The sequence below is a fragment of the Achroia grisella genome, unplaced genomic scaffold (genome assembly GCF_030625045.1).
Source record: "Achroia grisella isolate CSIRO2021 unplaced genomic scaffold, CSIRO_AGI_Agris_v1 utg204, whole genome shotgun sequence".
NCBI lineage: Eukaryota > Metazoa > Arthropoda > Insecta > Lepidoptera > Pyralidae > Achroia > Achroia grisella.
The window spans coordinates 2163941-2184743 of NW_026712703.1; the positions used below are offsets into that span (position 1 = coordinate 2163941).

General features: G+C 29.9%; 2 protein-coding genes across 2 annotated transcripts in view; one reads left to right on the forward strand and one right to left on the reverse strand.

Annotated features, from left to right (window-relative positions):
• Positions 1-5773, forward strand: part of LOC131842098 (uncharacterized) — a 91209-nt gene extending 85436 nt beyond the window's left edge. The window contains exons 5-8 of the mRNA XM_059190601.1: positions 1865-1998; positions 2338-2523; positions 2925-3141; positions 5407-5773. Coding sequence (XP_059046584.1) covers positions 1865-1998; positions 2338-2523; positions 2925-3141; positions 5407-5552 — 683 coding nt within the window. The 3' untranslated portion in view covers positions 5553-5773. The remainder of the gene's footprint in view (positions 1-1864; positions 1999-2337; positions 2524-2924; positions 3142-5406) is intronic.
• Positions 5774-16889: 11116 nt separating this feature from the next.
• On the reverse strand, positions 16890-20543 carry LOC131841985 (TBC1 domain family member 23). Its single transcript, XM_059190413.1, has 2 exons — positions 20301-20543; positions 16890-20138 (listed from the first exon to the last, which is right to left on the reverse strand). Exons 1-2 carry the CDS (start codon positions 20327-20329, stop codon positions 18128-18130), a joined length of 2040 nt encoding a protein of 679 aa, XP_059046396.1. The 5' UTR covers positions 20330-20543; the 3' UTR covers positions 16890-18127.
• Between the last annotated feature and the right edge of the window lie 260 nt (positions 20544-20803).

A 20803-nucleotide genomic window follows, 5' to 3' on the forward strand; every position in this document is an offset into this window, starting at 1 on the left:
TAATTTAATAGTTTTATTTAAATAGTGACAATTATTTTTATTTAATACTTAATGTTTTTTGATATATTTTTGTTTATTTGCTATTTATACACATACACGTAATTTATGAAATTATATAATCAAATTTTAATTAACCAAGTACCTGTACAAAACAGGCCCATGCAAGTGAATTAATTCATTTGCATCAATTTAGTTTACGTATAGTTAGACGATATACTATTAAAGTATACTTGGTACAAACTTACAAAGGATACCAAAATGATAATTGTAATATGTAGTTGCAGAATAAGAACTAAAAGTTACAGTGTGTGTGCCTAACACATTGTAACTTTTAGTTCTTATTCTTTCTGACCCAAAAGAAGAACATGAAAGAAAAAGTACTTTTCATGGCCATTTGTTAGCAAAGAAAAGCTAATCCCATATATAAAATTAGGTATAAATATATATAAACGTCGCCACTAATGACTGATTCCATATTCAAATTATATACCTACTTAGATATTAATATGTAGTTCAGGTGAAGTAAAAAATATGAAAAAGTCTAAATCTAAGTACAGAAACGAAGTCGTCAATACAAAGCGAACTGTTTTTATTATATACGATAAATAAGCCAAATGCCAAACACCCTGATTGTCCAAGGTCTCTCTCTTATAAACTCACTATCTTATAAAACGTGATGAATATAAAATCGACGTGTAAATTTTTCAGAACAGGAATTTATGTAATTATATATAGATCAGAAATCATAAGAAACAACATTAGCCGAGCGCTGCTAACAATAACACCAATCTCAAACATAGCTTAGAACTTTTGCAAGAAAGATAAATTGCTAGGCATGGGGCAACGTATAAATTTCAGCTTTTTTTCGATTACTGCTACAATGGATTTTATATAGGTACTCATTAATATGTGTAATTAATATAAATACAATAAACGAAAAAACTATTTCTTTACAATTGTTTAAGATTTTGTAGTTACGTAATACTAAAATAAATACTGTAAAATACAAATTTTTGAAGCTAGACTTGACCTAGATAATATTAAAACTTTATTTTTAAGTTATTGTATTATTTTATTAAGGGTGCGCAATATGTTCAATAGTATTCTATATATAATAACTAGCTACTCGCCCCGACTTCGCCCGGGTGTACATGTATTATACATATAAATCTTCCTCTTGAATCACTCTATCTATTAAAACCGCTTCAAAATCTGTTGCGTACTTGTAAAGATTTAAGGATATATAGGGACAGACAACGACAGCGATTTTGTTTAGTGTATCATATAGTACTATGTAATGATAATGATATTTATATAAGTCATATAATTATAATTTGATACATTCATATAGAAACAATTATTTACTTTTAAGCCATTAATTTTGTTCTGAAACTGCCAAATTCAATAATTAGGTAAAGCAAATATTCTATCGTAAAGCCACAATATTTCAGCCATAATTTGAGCAATCGGGGACAGGAAGTCTTGAAAATGGAAACGAAGGGAGATTGTTTCAGGAAACACGTTAATGGATGACAAAGAACTTATAAATTATTTATAGGCATTAGAAAATCCCTAGTGGTTATTAGTACTTTACAGGTAGAGTTAATAAGAGCATAAACAAGTAATATACTATTTTATTTATAATAATAAAAAATGAATAATTACTAAGTCTATATTATTCATTCTACAATAGCAAAATAAATATAGTTCATAATCTTTATTCGGTAATCGAAATATCGAGGATTGTTGCGATTCTCTGGGAACCAAAAAGAATCAAAATGTATTACTGCAATAATAGTTTCCTTGTAGTCTCTCTTAGCCTTTATCTATTATGTAACTCATCTTATCCTGTTGATTATTTCAGATCCCCAAAAACATCACCCACGAATTGACTTCCCTACTCACTACCTGAGTTTCGGCGAGACATTAAGAGCTAACTGCACCACCGCGCCTGCGCTCCCTGCTCCACACATCACATGGTTTATTAATGGCAAAAAGGTGAGTATTCAAAAATTATCTAATTAATGCTTTTACACTATACATTTAGGATATAGCTATGCACACGACTTCGTGCGCCACGTATTCGGAATAAATATATGCTTTGTTTGTGAAATGACTGCAATTTAATCATTAAATGTTACGGTTATTAAATAAGTCAATCTCAGACTAGCCTACATAAATGTTCTGTTTTAATATAATTCTAAAACCGATTTAAAACAATCGGTTTTATAGGAAAAACGAGTACACATTTTCTGGAAAAAAAAATTATGTACAGACATAACTCATTTACAATTGTGTTATACTTATAAACTCTAAACACTTGAGTATAATTTTCAGATGGATGAACTTATTACGCATTCCCACAAATTCCGCATACCCATGAGTGAAAGAAGCGGAAGGCGAGGTTTGCAAAGGCCTTTCGAACATGAAACAGTATTAAGTAGTCCACCATCGTTGCTTACTCTAACTCATGCTTCTCATGTGGCAACTAAACCCCCGGGTTGTAACCTTAAGGAACATCAGGTAAAACATTTTCATTCAATTATTTTTGTATGCAACAATTAATAATTTAAATAAAAATATGACTATGTGCCTACCTAAAAATAACCTTAACATTTTGATAAAGCAAATATAATAATAATAATAAACAACCATAAACAATCAACACAGCGCCATCTAATCCCACGGTAAAGAGAGCTTGTGTTAAGGGTACTAAACAACTGATATAAATAATTAGATATTTTTTTGTACATACATACATAATATAAATAGAAACACCCAGACCGATACAAAGAAATATACTAATGAATACAAATGTTTGCACCGTGCGAAGAATCGAACCTACGACTAACGGAAGTAAAGGTTTATAACCGCTAGAAAACCGAGAGCGATAATATATATATTCGAATATCCACACTTTCCAGATTGCCGAATTAAAAGGCCATGATGGTCTCCACATCATACATTCCACAAGCCGGCACCGAAGCCGTAGACCCAGTAGGGGTCGAGATTTGTATGTCACCGTATCTGAGCTTCATGTCATCGCCACTGGCAGACTGGAGATCACATGCGTCAGCACTATACCAGAATTCAGGAGTATAGAGGATAAGTTCGCTGATCACAGAAATGATACTGTTATTGGTAAGAGAATAATTATGCAATGGCTCTAATTATCCCACTAGAGTAGCATTATAGGTATATTTAATAGTAGTAGGTATATTTACTCATTTTCCCGAACATTTTTTACTAGTTATTATAGTAGTTCATACTATATATGCACAAGGAACAAAAAAATATATATTTTTTATGCTTATGTCAGATGGGGTAGTCAGCGCATTGTCTTGTAAGTCGCAGTACTTGAATCCAATGTGGTAGGATGGGTAGACTTGGACAATTTTTTCAGAGTCAGTCAAAAATGTAAATTAACACAAAATTGTTTTTACTGGTGTTGGCCAATTTGAACGCACAACCTCTTGGCTGTGATTCAGGAAATTTACCCACTAGACCAAGATGCTGTCTAAAAAGTAAACAGTTAATGAATATAATTTAATAGAAGTTACTTACTAGTCCAAATGCAATCAATCTTCTAGTTTATTTCTAACTACCGTCTTACATTGTGTACCTTGGTGCGCCATTTAAAAGTATTTTGAATAACTTTAATAGTGTGGTGCCTAACCTACATTAGGTGCCAGCTATATATTTCAAGAGTGCCACAAAATTGTGTCCCATTTCCATTGGTGCGTTAACGGAAAATAATGGGTAGCCAATGCCATTAAATTCTAATTTAGAACTAACTCCATCAATACTTACGCGTACGTTGACTTACTGACATGAACGTTCCTTTTTATCAGCATCTAAAGAGACGTATGAAAGCATGTAGGTATTGCGCACTTTTATAAATTGGAAAGTATTTTAAGATATTGCCTTAAACGTTTATTCAACCATACACAAATATACAGCATGACTTTATCCTGGAAAAACTTTAAAAATGTTTCCATACATTGGCCACCACCATAGGTATTTATAACGCCCATAATATCGAACAAAATCGTGTCATTTGAACGAAAATTTTAATTGCGAGGGTCTATTATATGGAATTATTTCATATTCCATTTATTGCTGTAGTTCTTTGAATATGCTTATATTAGTTAAAAATCTTAACAGCTTACAAAAATTTTGTTTAATAAAGAAAGAAACAAATTAGTCTTTGTATAAACTGTGCTATGTTACATATTATATATGGTTGTATATATATCTAATACTAATGACAAATTGTATAGGCTGTACCGAGCTAACGATAGCATTAACACAAACAATAATTCTAAACTAGGCAAATTACCTGAAAAGGTAGAAACATATATTCAGATTTCGAATATATCTCGATTTGTTTTTTAGTAAAAGTGGTTGAGTTTCATTATATACTCTACGTGATTTTTTGCTTGCTATAAGCTTTACAACTAACCCTGTGTAAATGAACGCGTTTTATATCTAAAGGGTGCGAGAGTGAGTAAAGTTTGAAAATAATGTGACACTATCTGCTCAAAGTCGTGGAACTCGCGGCTGGCGCAGACCGTGATATAACGGATAAAACCCTCTTCCAATAACCGAGATGCGAGTATTACCGGCGCTCGAATTTATGTATTTTATGGCATTTAACTCGCAGGAGATAAATTTATCTATACTTCTGATACTCAAATACTATTACAGTATACAAATTGCAAAATGTTATAAAAGATTTTGGATAAAATATTATAAATCTTTAGTGAGAAAGAAATCCAAATTAGTATACATATATATATATATATTTCAATCGAAAAGATAAACTTCAAGTACGGTTTGGACGTGCACTTTACATTAATATGACAGCTTAGTCGTATGTTTACTTAAGTAGATGCGAGTCAAGTTAACTTAATAGGATAGTTTAAATCTCAGATTTTTCTTTTATCTCATATTTTCTTTAAAAATCATAGGTTCATTGTTTGGCAGTAAGTGAAAATATACACGTTAAATAAGGCGTGTATAGAAATAGAAGTAACCACTTTATAGGTCTTAGGTAATGAAAATAATCTAAGAACTCTTGACACGAGTGAGTGCTATACCTATTCACATAGGAGTGAGCGTTGTCCGCACATGAAGTTATTACTTCTATACTGTTCAAAGATTAGTCTCATTAACTAAACCAGTTTTTTTTTCTAACTGTGGCCTATGAGGGACGTGGTCTTAAAACGGCTGACGTAAATCGTAATTAAATTCCAGGGCAATACTTGCTAGCATAAACTTTTCAAATGACGAGTCGCCAATTTAAAATGATTGAAAAACCATTAAATAAACTCTATATTCAATAGAATTTAATTTTCATATTTCGACTGTTTACTCTACGATTATTATATTGTTTTTACGTTTCAGTGGACGTCATCAGGCCATCAACGTATTCTCAACCATCGGCCAATCTCACAGAATCAGAATCTAGCGCTTCTAATTGTAATAAGTTGTTAATTCCAAACATATCATTATTATTAATTAATATTTTTAGTATAGTAAATATTGCTTGATATAATGTTAATATAGTAGTAATTTTTGGGCTGTGATAATAATATACGTTCACACTATGTTCGTATTTTAATATACGCTTTCAAACAGTAACAGAATTTATGGGTTCCTATTATATTTGGAATCGATTAACAGTTGTAATCATGACCATCAACGGCTCTACTACATTAGAGACTATACCGAATGACCTATTTTACTGTGCAGAAAAATATAGCATTTTGTGTTTCTTCATTTCGACGGCTATATTTAAATTGTTATTCTTTAATACCTACTATAAATAGAAATAGATATAATTTGTATTCAATTAAACTTAATGTACGAATTTTGGAATATAAATATTGTTTTTTATTATGAACGCAGACTCAATGAAGAATGAACTAGTAAACTTGCATGTGTAAATACCGTATATTTCCCAACTTTCTGCATACGGCAAAAAAGGTCATTTGGTATATTTGTATTAAAATTTAATATTTTTGCATATGTGTTTTATCAAACTGTATTTCCAAACAAAAAAGAAAATTCTCAATTATATTTGTATCGAATAGAATAGCTACATCTATAAAAACGTAACTGTTATATTCATAAATATATAAGCGAGTAGCCCTTCTTATTAAATATGATTTTTTGTTTAATTGTGTAGTACCTACCTATCTATCCATAGTACAAACTACTTGTAGGAGTACTTTGGAAGTAAAGCTGGCTGTGTGATATTGCTGAGGTCATACTATTATTTATTTACTTTTTAAATGATCTGATTATAAGTAGTCCATACATAAATTTACACCAAAATGCTTACGATTGTTTTGTAACAAGATTTTTGGTAATTATGTACCTATAACTTACTTTCATTAGGGTGACGGCACCAATTATGGACATTTTAAGCAGACGATTTCTTGTTTCTTTGAATAACATCAGATTTTTTGAGTGAACATGGATGACAGTTAGTAGGCAAATATATTAATAAACAAAGAATACAGTAAACTTACTACTGTTTACTACAAACCGATACATTTTGCAAAAAAAATAGAAAAAATAGGAGATCGCTAAACCCCAGTGATATACATCTGAAATCTAGTAATGGACACCCAATTATGGACTATCCCTGAACTATGTATCCCCAATTAAGAACATCCATTTATGGACACAGAATATGTATTATCAATAGTATTGACAGGAAATTAAATAAAAGTTTGTTAAAAGGAAGATGGATTAAATAAAAACATTGTTACTTTCAGTCTTTAATCATTCGACTTTTCAAAGTAGGCTTTTCAGTCTTTAGCAACTTACCCATAAAATATTACGTACTCTTCATACTAATAAACATAAACAATTTAATATAAAACAATTCCACTTCAAGTTTAACTTTCATTTATAAGATATCTTAACTCTTTGCTCTTAAAACTAATAAACAATTTAATATAAAACAATTCCACTTCAAGTTTAACTTTCATTTATAAGATATCTTAACTCTTTGCTCTTAAAACTAATAAACAATTTAATATAAAACAATTCCACTTCAAGTTTAACTTTCATTTATAAGATATCTTAACTCTTTGCTCTCAAAACTAATAAACAATTTAATATGAAACAATTCCACTTCAAGTTTAACTTTCATTTATAACTCTTTGCTCTTAAAACTAATAAACAATTTAATATAAAACAATTCCACTTCAAATTTAACTTTCATTTATAAGATATCTTAACTCTTTGCTCTTAAAACTAATAAACAATTTAATATAAAACAATTCCACTTCAAGTTTAACTTTCATTTATAAGATATCTTAACTCTTTGCTCTTAAAACTAATAAACAATTTAATATAAAACAATTCCACTTCAAGTTTAACTTTCATTTATAAGATATCTTAACTCTTTGCTCTTAAAACTAATAAACAATTTAATTTAAAGCAATTCTACATCAAGTTTAACTTTATAAGAGATCTTTCTTTAACTTTCATTTATAAAATTCTATAAGAGATCATTAATCTTAAGACTAATAAACAATTTAATCTAAAACAATAAAATTTAACTTTGTTTATATGAGATCCTATTATTTGAAAATTGGCTTAGTTACTATGTAAGGAACTTAATTTTGAGATCTTCTGCGAGTCTTAATCCAAGGTCTAAATATTATAGATACAAATCGGGTAAATATTTCCCCATTTCCTTAATTTTGAAAAATCCTCTCTTATTTAAAGGCAAAGGGTCACTAATAGATTCCACAATAGAAGTCATATTGTACCATATTTTATCCGGTTTATCCGGCCACCGAAAAGAATTTCCCATTGACAATATCATGGTGCTAATTTCATATTGATTTGCATCAATAGCTTCTATTTTACCAGGGAAGTATTCTTCTTCGTATTTTACTATAACGAACTGTCCAGTTTTAAAGACAGGCTTAGATGATACTTTTAGGTGACTAATAGGTTTATTGTCGGATTCTGTATCACTTTCAATAGAACTCGGCATGGAACCTATACGGATTTCTTTTGTTATTCTTCCTCTTTGTGTCGATCTACAGCTTTTGCGTCGTCTAAACTGGTTAAGTATAGCTCTTTCTTCATTTTCTTCTGCACTATCATTATCTTGTAGTTCATTGTAACTATTGTCACTTTCAGCATAGGGTATTTCTAAATCTGTATCATCTGAAGTAACATCTTCTACCTTATGTTTTTTCTTATTGTTTACGTTACTTTTTTCTTTTAACATTTTTTCCTTCAAAATCTTCTTTGCTTGCCTTTCCTTAGCTCTTTTTTCTTTTTCTTCTGATTGTTTCTGTTTTTCTGCACTTTTTTCTAAGTGATAAGCTTGCCAAGCATTGCTTGTCACAGCATAAGGCACCTTCTCTCTTTTTCGTTTTTTCTTTTCCTTTAAGTCTTCTTCAGGCCAAAAAAGATTATTTTTAAATGGTGATGGAATAATTACACCTAATTCAGTCTCTAACGGGTGCTTTTGTGGCGTTGATGTTATACGGTCTTCAGTGGTATTTTCATTTATGGAACTAGGGGCTATAAAATTTCCAGTGCCTGATGTCGAAGGCTGCACTTCATTGGAAGCTACAGCAACATCTGTCTGAGATGTCGGCGTCACTTGGATTACGCTCTGACTATATGGCATAATTTTGTCTAATACAGATTCCAAAGGTTGCTCTTGTGGCATTGAACGGTTGTTAGTGGACTTTTCATTTAAGTGGCTAGAAGCTATAACATTGTCAGTACCCGATGTCGAAGGCTGCATTTTATTTGAAGCTACAGCTAAATCTGTCTGAGATGTCGGATCTAGTTGGATAACGCTCTGGCTCAAATGTTTATTTTTGGCCCAAATCACGTACAATGACTCATCTTCTGGGTGTAAAAACTCTTGTAAAGTGTCTCTATCCTTGTAATACATTTTATTGAAAAGTTCTAACTTTTGGGGTGAAAAAAGCTGAATTATTTCTTTATCTAAATATTTCATAAACTCACTTTGTTTTGGGTCATGCTCTTTTTGAGTTAAATTTTTGTTTTTTATTTTGCTCATATCAATATAATCCGGTCCAAATGGGTACAAACCTCCAGCTCTGAACCCGCTTTGGATACAGTCTTTTGAAATTGTAGCTAATGAATTTCGTAATACTTGGGCGAAATTTTCCTTTTTTAATATTTGTCCAAGGTGATCTAGCTGCCATCTTGAAACTTCTTTTCGCCAAGCTACCTTTAAGGGACGAAACACTGCCAAGTCCATAGGTTGCAGAATGTGCGTCGAATTCGGGTATAATGCTATTATCTCTATGCCATGTTCTGAACAATAATTTGACAAATGCAACGTTAGGTGTGATTTATGTCCATCTAAGAAAAATAGAACAGGCTTTTTTATGTTTTCCTGTTGTAGCCAAGGATCGAAAATATTTGTGATAAATTCATAAAAGGTGCTTCCGCACATCCACCCCGATTCTGATTTTCCTATTCCCCAATCACCGGGAACGCTCGCTGATATGTGCGCCGGTACTCTTTCATATTTGAAAACAATCATAGGGGGAGCAAGTTGTCCTGCAGCATTAGCTGTTACAAGAACAGTAAGGTTCTCTTTTTCGTCTCCACTAAAGTTATAAAGGTGTTTTTCACCCCGTTTGCAAAGCACTCGGCCTGCTTTTGGTGACAAAAAGAAAGCACTTTCATCAGTATTAAAAACTCGGCTTGGATCTTTCAAAATGTTTTTGAGGCCTCTTTGTTCTAAATATGAGTCGATTTCAGAAAACCATTTTCGCAAAGCTTCTTCACACACATCGTCTCTCGATTTGGAAAGATTTTGCGCGGTTTTCTCGACGACATCTGGGTGCCTCTTTAAAAAAGATTGAAACCATTATTTCCCTGGCTTATTATTAGTAAAAGGACTAGGTCTCCCTTGCTCGACAATTATTTTTTGTACGCTTTCCATTAATAATTCACGATTTACTGGAAAATGTTTTTCGCTCATTGTTACTAACCATTTCACTAAAATGTCTTCTTCGGCTTTTGAAAGAACTGTTTGTGGCCCCATTGCACACTCCAAAGGACTTTTGCCCGATATTTTATTATATAGTGTAATACGCGGAACACCCCACCTCTTTGCTGCCGTAGCAATCTTCTCTCCCTGTCTGACTGCTTCAACAGCTTGCCCCATCTGCTCAGGGGTGTAATCTTTTTTTGGCGCCATCTACGAAATCCAGTGGTACCAATTATAGACACAAAAAATTATCCAATCTTGGACACATGTTCATTACTGGTAGAAGTTGTCCAAAATTAAAATCACGACTAAATAAGTAATTGTTATGACATAAAGAATTATTTTAAGCGACATTCTCACAAAATACTCTAAAAGTTAACTTTCGACACATGTCCATTACTAGAGGTTTCGATAATCTAGAAACCAGTAATGAACATCTCGTAAAAAATATTAAAATATTGAATCTACCGGTTTACGTTAATTTTAATTTTCTTTTAAAATCCTTTAACTTTAAGTAAAATAACATGATTGTACAGGAAACAACAAAGACATTGAAGTAATTTTCAAAAAACAATACTCACTCTCTTAACGATTTTCACAATAAAAACAGATTTTTGTTTGCGACAACCAACACGACAAATTTAACGGTCAGCCATTTTGAAGCAAAATGGCCGTTTTCGATGACATTTGACATTATGACAGCTAAAAGGTGGACGTTTGAGTTAAGGTGTTGCTGGAGCAAAAATAAGTGTGTTCTAGCTTAATATTTAATTATTATTTTTTAAGTGTCCATAAAAGGGTCTTGTTCATTATTGGTGCCGTCACCCTACTTACTTAATCATATATAAACTGAAGGTATTATGAAATACGTCAACTCCTATTATTCACCTATGTAGTAGAGCTTTAACCATGAAATAATCTTATTAAAATATTTTTTTGTACTAAGTATTTTATTAAACCGCGTAATAAATAGTTTCTAGTTATTTACCAATTAATAAAGTATTTAATAATTTTACTTATCTTTGCTCTAACTTATGAACGACAAATTTAAATAAAAGAGCAACTAATTGTACAAGTACTTAATTATAGATAGGTAATACAAACTTCATTAATACTAAAGACCAAAAAATTAGTAAAAATAATTCTATGTTACTAATACCCAACTGTAAACCACACTATATTTTTTGGCTTTTAAATTATATTGATATTGGCAGTAACAAAAATATTTTTATATTTAATTAAAGTTTATTAGTGCAGTGATGTGTTCACTGTACTAATAAAAATAAACGCTACTTTGAATTAATTATAATATTTAATAATATATTAATTCAACGGAATAAATGGTTTAAAGGAACATACCAACGAATTGTCAATTAGTTTTTAGATAATATTTATATTTACTTGTTTTAAACGTTCGTAATAGAAACGAGAAAATAAATACTTATCTATTACATAAATATGACGAATACTAAATAGATATGACAAACTTTTTAATCATATTAGATATAATTATGTACGTACATACTTATTTAAAATAAATGCTTTTTAATAATTGCCATTGTCGTGCCTAGATACTTTCAAAATCGCCAAAATGACATATCATTGCTTCTTTGGAAAATCTTACAAACCTACGTACCTATTTAAGTAATAATTAGAGATTAATATATGTAAAATGGTAAGTAGGTAATTAACAAACAAAATTCTTATTAGATATAAATATAGTTATTGATTTAAAATTTTAAATATTCAGTAAGTTCAGCAGGTGAACTTGCTTGAGAGTGTTCTATAGATAATTATATTGTATGTAAGTAATAGACTATTTTGTTAATTATCCACTGTAATGGAATTCTGTTTTTTGTTATTTATTTATTTATGAAATATCATCATTCGTTTGAAACTTTAAATAAAAGTATCAAAACGCCGCCGTCCCGCGTACCTTTTATAAGAAAAAGTATAAGAAACTAAAACTAATTAAAAAATAGTCATTATCTGTCATAATAATCTGGTTGAAGTTCTTCTTTTGATTTGGTTATAAACGAATCCAAAACATGATTATTTAAAATTTAGAAAGGAAGTAAATATAATGTAATATGTAGGTACTGCCTAGGAGGTATCTATACACACTGAACTACTAAAATAAAAATCATATAAACAAGTCATTGTTATTAATTTCAAGTTACGTATAATTTACCTACCTACATTTTTTTATTATTTACTTTCTGACTTATATTTAAATATAAATTTTACATGATTATTAATAAATTATGGCTAATTCTAAAATAATTATAATTATGTACCGGCATATAACATTCTTGTGATTGAATTATGACGTAGATACATGAATTATAGTGTTCAGAAAGTTAATAAAACAATATATTCTAGGAAAACACAACGTTCCATATTATTTCTTATTAAATACATACAAGGAATGATAACCTGCTCTATATTATGTATCTATTATTGAACTAAACACTGAAGGAAGACATTATAACATAACTACTTTACTTTTGTTCTGTTATTTAAAGTCGAATCATTATTACGTTTCTACTTATACCTATAAAAAGTATATATCTACTGACTTACCTACTACTTAATTATAATATACTAATAATCAGAGACAGTTTCAAATACCTAACAAGAGGCAATATAATATATCAGTAAGATATTTTACATATTAATTTAAATTCACTGGATATTATTAGATATTAAATTTCTTTCTGCGTTCCTTAGTTTATTTCTTATATGCCCATATTATTATGTAACAAATATTTTTAAGTACCTTGGGTGATACTTGACTGCTACAGATAATGTACCTAGTGTAGTCTTATCATGTAGTAAAATATTGAAATCATTTCCAAACTATCGAGAGGAACATAAGTAACGTTACCTAAACCTAGAGTTTTCACAACAGACAAGTACAGCCAAAAACAGTACTTACGGCCTATGGGTACAAAAATATCTTATTACATGATTTTTTTCAATTAGAAATAAATAATCAATCTATATAAATACGTATATTCCAACAGGTGCAATCAGCCACAGTTAGGTATAGGTGACTTCCTGAAATCAACAACAACAATTATGGTATTGTATGTGAGAATTCTCATAAAATTTATGCATATGTAGATACATAAGTTTTTGTCAATACAAAATATCATAATTCTCTATAATCTGTACTTAGTTTGACTGTCATAGGACATGATGTTCACCACCTTCACTTGTTATTGTCATTAAATATAAATTTTCTGTTTTAACATGCATAATAGATACATAATGCTTACATACCTAATTGTACATTAGTGTAATTTGTTCTTACCTATATTGGTATAAAATACTGATGGCACTTGCAGGTATTATTTCATTTATTGAGACGAGAAAACTAGTTCCAATAAATGAAACTTATTTTTATCTTATTCCAATATCAATATTTAGCATTGGTTTAAAATACGAGAAATTATATGATTGGTCACCTACTTCTTATTGAAAGTCTGTGTTGGTTGTCTGTGGCTGGCTGTACCTGTACCTACTTGCATGAAATGTGATTAATCAACGACCGTTTAAACAAATAATTAATACCTATAACTGTCTTCAAGACGTTACCAATGCATATCAAATTGTGAGTGAGTAGTTAAATTACTACCATTATTTGTATATCAAGTTGTACACAATTATTAATATTTACCTACATGTGGTTAGATATCTGCTGCCATGGACATTTGCCGTTGCCTGTATAGGTACCTATCTACTAAAGTATTACCTAATTAAATGGATTGACCCCAGAAAAAAAATGTAATATAGTCTCTATGTATAAAAATGTAATATAGAACCCCAGAGTCTAAAGAAATAAGACTTAATATAATTTCTTTAAAAAAATCACATCTAAATTCTACTTTGTCTAACAATCCTTAATTAATGCTACAGCATCAATCTTTTTTACCAGTTCTTTGATTTGAGACAATATCCTTTTACTCGAATTAACTTATAGTCCGCGAAACGAAATTACGAAAACAACAATATTTATAATTTTCATATAGGTATATGCGGAAAAATGAATGACAGACACAAGAAGAGTACTACCTATTATTATACGTGCAAACAAAGTATACGCAAGTTAAATAAACATTATCAAAAAAATATTGTACCTAAATCTTTTTTTTAATAAGAAATGGCAAAAGTTTATTAAAGTAAGCGGACAAAACATATCATAACGTATTTTTAAACACTGGCCTGTATTATATTACAAGACAATGTTCGTGTAATAAGTAACGATATGTACTAATATTTTACGTTTATAGCTATTAAACTACTTACAATGAACATACATACATAGTTCTAAGATTAAAAATTTGACATCAACAAATTATTAATGTTTTTTATTTTGCCTGATCTAACTAACCTGTATTAATTAGTTAATAACATAATATCTCTGCAAGACCGATGGCTGACTGGTAGAAAGTTCTACAAATGAGACCGTAATATGTATTTTTACCTGTTTATTAAATGCATTAGAGTCACATATATAAATAAATAATATTGCACATGCATTGTTTCGTTCAGAAACATACTCTATGACAAATATGTTAGACAATTACGTGAGTAAGCGAACTGTTAGTAACAGAAAGTATTAGTTCCGTAGCAGGCAATGTAAGGTAACTAAATACTTTGTGTATTGTCCACCATGGGTTAACCAATATGACTTTATCCTATTTCTATCCTCCTGCACTGGTGTCCCGCTATAATGTGTATGTAGAGTGAAGTGAAGTAAGTATGCAGAGCGAGTAATATACCTACAGTCTTTGGAGAATATCCCTAACTTTTGAAAGTATGGATTGACTAATATTACTATTGAAATTATTATTGTATTACTGTTTTTATTCCCTATGTGTGTGTACAATAAAGAATAAACTATACAAAAAGAAACAATATATAGGTACTTCTATATAACATTTATTTTATGTAACAAATGATTTCTTAGATCTATAAATACTAATAAAATTTAAATAGAAAAACATTTATTAAATTAGTTTAGGCCATTTTGAAATTCAACGCAGGTTTCCACGCTATACTTCAAGAAAAGAAAATTTCTGTGCCTATAATTCGTACTTTTCAATATATATAGTAAAAGTGATTCGGTTATATACAGTGGCGTAGAGTAGTGACCTAGGGGCTACGCGGGGCAGTGCCCCAAGGCCCTCAAACTACAAAAACAAAGGCCCCCTGCCTTCGAACCCTTACAAGAAAATCTCGATCGAGATGAACTTTTCAAAAATTCTCCCATTTTTAAAATAAATATGACGGGTTGCAATTCGACTTTAATCATGGCAACTCAGATGAGATAAATTCGAAAGTTATACCTTCGGAATCAATTTGAAACATAAATAGGTAACTACTCAACATAATAAAAATATACATTGTTACTATTACCAAAATGCTTATTTAAATGTAACATCCTGCAAACTTCCAAAAACTATCACTAACATTTTACATGCGTCTCAACAAAAATTATAATAAAAAAAACATGGACTGTATATATTTTTATTTGGAAGACACAAAAACCTGCTATGAAATTGCAAATGACCCAATTATGTATACAACGTGCAATAAAAAAATATTTCAGCAAAATGTGTTCGACTAGGCATCGTTCCAGCAAAGCATTTTTAAGTACTGTCACATACAATGACACATAAATAATTTAGAATTTTACCAGTATAATTTATAATGTCGAAACTCCAAAACGTATATTTTATGTATTGTATATATTACATGGGTTATTATTTTAACTTTTAACGCAAATAAAAGATTTATCTATCTATTATGATTACTTCCTAGATACATAAATATACCTAGGTAACTAAATTATTACTAGATCAACACATTATTGACGAATTATTAGGTGTCTACACGGTACCTACTCAAGATATCTTTCACATTTACTGTAAGTTACTCGTCTAGTACGATTTATGTACTGTGTTATCAATGTATGTACAATATTTGTAAAAATCTGGCTTTATCTAATTATTCTATGTTTTATGTTATAATTGACAAGAGTGAACTGATGATTGTGATGATAGATATAAAATCGAAACATTATAAAACAAAAATAATACTAGTGTGACTTATTTGGTATCAAAAGTATACCTATGTTAGGTGTACGTATATCAATATCAAGGTACTGTATATGTGATGAATTAACATACATTAAATAACAAATTCTGTAACAGCCATATTATTTATTTCTTATAGGAACAAAAATATACATATTAAATTGCAAAAGTTTAGCAATTTTTCATCAAGAGTCAGAGGTACAACCTACGACTACCTATTAACTATCAACGTTGTGGTGAACGCAATACATTTGAGGGCGTTATAACCCAGTGATTTAGTTACCAGAATTAGGCTTAATAAAAATTTAATTTTTTCATTATCTCTCCAGTTAAAAGTTGTTATGGAAAAAACCCGGTAACAAACCAAATTAATCCCTCTGCCACACTATATTCAAAGTTTAATCACAAATACTAATTTATTATCAGGTACCTAGTAATATTATTCTTTAATTATGATAATAATAATTTTGAATAATAACTAGTGTAGTTAACATTAAAAACGGTGTAATTGGGTTTTATGGGAATAATAATGGCGCATAAATATTATCCTTCATGTTGTATAATTTTAGAACCCAAGATAAGAGCCACTACTCCAGTCATAACTAGACTTAATGTTATACAAGTAAGAAACACATAATTATTATTTTTTTGGTTCGTGTGTCAAATTTATTATACAATAAGTTTTTAGTGGATTCAAATTATTTATGTAAATATTGCATATAGGTAATATTAGTATGTGTAAAATATTTTACTGTATAATGTACTGTATTACATACAATCTTTAACCCATTATTCAATAAAATCTCTAACAGTAGTAACATCTACTGAAATGTTTATCCTCTCATTCGAGTAAGTTATTAATTTGAATAATCATCGACTTTATGTCGTTATTTCGGCTCTGCGTTTTTTAGTTTGAATAGAAGTTACAAAAAATGTATTACTCAAAATGGGGTATAAATTTTTATACTGACGCGAGTATTTGTGTTCTGACTAAATAATAAAGTTATAGTCGAGTTGTTCAACTCCACATTTTCAAAATAAACTAAACTGAATCTAATTATACAATAAAAAAAATACCATAGGAGAATACCTGTTTTTAAAGATTGATTAAAATACGATTTGCATGGAATTGTATGAAGTATGTATACAAAAAATAGCAGAAATTATTATACTGCAAAAGAATGTTTCATTTTAGTTTAAAAAAAATCAATCCACTATTTGTTATATAACTTAAGTTTTAAAATAATAATGATAATTATATAAATATAAACCATTTTTTTCAGTACATCTCGAAATTAATAAACCTATACATAAATTAATAATTAACACAGTCATATCTAAAAATAAACCAATGTATGGTAATCTAATAAATTTCAAAAAATAATTTTCACAATAACAATAATACTAATTTCTATTTTAGATTTTCGATTACAAAGAAGATTTCCATTTACATCTTATTTTCTTAACGCTGTGGAGTTTAAGAAATATAGAATGGGGATATATAACATTTCACAGCTATGATCCATAAATTTGTGTAGTCACAGCAAATCACCAGCATTATTTTGCACTGTTTTTCTTTTCAGAAATAAATTAGAGGTTTAACCTGAATAAATAAACTGGCAAATGGTGTAACAAAAAATACCGATATGTGATTGGCTATAATCAGCTCAATATTATAATCGATCATAGCTTACAACCAACAATGAGTCATAATGAAAAACTTGAAAATTAATTTAATTGCTTAACAAAAGGTAAATCACAGATGAATTGCTGCCTTTTAATGTTATTGTGGAGCTATTTTTTTATATTACCTATACCAATTCTTCAATAATCAGCTGTGCTATACTGCATATATTAATACGGTATTATTAAATAAAAGTGTAATTTACTGTCAAAGAAGTAAGTAGTCATTAGACTGCAGAAACATGAAAGTTTGCAAGTGTAAAAGCAATGTCTCCTACATAGCTGTGATTTACAATTAATCATACTCACAAGCATTAAGTTTAATTTACAGTACTTTGTTATCAAGCTGCTGAACAATTTGATGAGAAACTACTTTAGTGGCAATGGAAGCATTAGGAATAAGGAATCTATCCATATCCTTTATTAACAAATTATCACCATCTGGTAGACCATATTTGAAAGTTATTAATTCTGGATGTCTCTTTTTAGCTGTAATCTTGACTATTGTTGATAATGGTCTTCTGGACATTACTTGGGCAATACCCTTTTTATTTGGAATATCTCGCAATACAACCAAATGTGTTTCTGTGACTATTAGAAAGGAATCATGCATATAACCATTTACTAGAACTTCTTGACATGGAAATTTATCAATAACTTTGTGCTCTTTCAAAAACGAATTTATGTCCACAATTTCTTCCAGTGAATCCATGTCGGTACCATCACGTCTAATTTCTGACCGGGAATCATCATCTTCATCATTAATGCTAAATACTGGTGGGACATTTCTATACCTTTGTTCTTTTTTATCATTTGCAGAAACATGCCATTCACTATTATTTACTGTTGAATTTGGATTCACAATGTACTCAATAAGTTTCCCCTTGACTTCTTGACTTTTAGCTTTCATTGCTGAGGATAACTTACTGAATAGTTGGATGGCAGGTATGTTATCTCGAACTATAGTCTGACGTAATTCAGAGCTACTATTGTTATTGTTTGGAGCACATACCAAGCAAGTGGAAGGACTATGTTCTTCTAAACAATCAGTCATATGTGGACCAAAATAATCATGTATAGCTACAAATCCTCCATCAAGAATAGAAACATGTTTGGTATTTCGTTTTAAGAATGAGGCAACAACCATGTGAGCATAACTATCTTCTTCAGTTCTGCCAGAACCAACAAAACACAAATGTTCACCAGCAGCAAGGGAGCCTGCAGCTAGTGCTTGGCGCTGAGCATTCAATAAACCTTGAACTGCTGTATTAAATGCATTAGGTTCTTGTAACATTAAATTACAGTCTAAATGGAATGCAGTCGACAAATGTCCAGAATTATATTGCTCTGCTGGTCTACAATCTACCAAAAAGAATTTAACACTATCTACATCTGTGGCATCTACTGTAGCACTTTCAATCAATTCATGTACAGCAACAGGAAGACACAAAGCTTGTGAATAAAGTTTTGAATTAATTTCTAAGCCACTTTCAGAAAATAATACTTCTAATACATCTTCTCTAAAAGAAACAGGTGTTTTCAGAGAATAATAATGTGCAAGTGAACAAAAATCTGATACATCATTTGCTTCTAAGTCGGCAGGCATTTTGCTAAGAGTTTCAATTATAGTTGACTTATCATCATTTTTCATTTGTAGTAATTGTTCTCTGGTATTTATTATCATAATAAGGCAAAGGAAAAATATGAAAAATGGATCTGACCTTTGGAAATATAAGTCCCACATAAAAAGGACAACTTCTAAATTGCATGTGCCTGCAAAAAGAGATCTCAACCATGGTAGGCAGTACTGCTCAGGAGTTATTCGTTTAGTATCCAAAAATGAACACAGTTCAGGATCATGATATTGAAGTACCAGTCTCAGTATGTGAAATGGTACACCATTTTTGGTGCATCCTCTTGGAATGTATAACTGAATAATACTTTCAAATAAATTATATGTATCTGACTTTGGTAATTTCAAACTTAACAATGGCAATAAAATTTCAATCCAACCATTATTTGAATTATAATTGATACCTTTAGATTTACAATAAAATGTGATTATTGACTCAATATCTGAGATCACAGATAACTTTTCATCTTCATCATTGTCCAATCCTTTTACAAATTTCTTTACATCATCTCGAAGTACATTTTGATTAGTCAAATCAAAAATTTCATCAAATGTTAACATCTGATTACTTGCATCTTGACAATTTAGACAAAGAAGCCAAACATCTGGACGCAAACTCTCTGGAATTTTCTTCCCTTTTGTAAGTCCATTTATATCTTGTGCAGTACAACCATCCAAAAGAGCAGATTCCAATTCAATTAACCTGAAATATGATTCAAAGAAAGATGACACAATTATATTCAGAATTACAATATAACCAATTAAATTGCTTCATGGACATATGAATAAGATTAAAATGTAATGAAGTGAAAAGGTCACATTTTTAAAAGATTAAACAAACACAAATATCACAAAAATAACTTACCATGTATTATCCTCTTCTTCACCAGCCATTTGAAGATATCAAATAGTTTGCAAATAAAAATATCAATGCCTATACAATAGTAAACATTAAACTTTTGATTAATGTTTGAACCTATATTTTATTGATATTGTACACAATCAGAATTAAATAGGGTTTGGTCACTGAGCAAATAATTGGTTAATAATTACAATGGTTTAGTATTTCTATAGTACATTAATTATTGAAATTCCAGATAATCACAGATCTAATCTAACTGGAATACAGATAAAAAATACTATGCTGCGACAATACACAGAGTAGTTTTATGGGATTACAGAAGAAAATTTAATATTTAAATAATTAGCTATTAATATAAAGTTCCTTTAAGGCTACTAATTGTTATACCAATTAGTAATTTTGATTAGTCTATTGTTGCTTTTTTAATTTTCTCTGACGACGATGCTGATAATTTCATAGACAGAGATACAATGCATATGGCCAGCTGTACCTCATATGTCAATTAG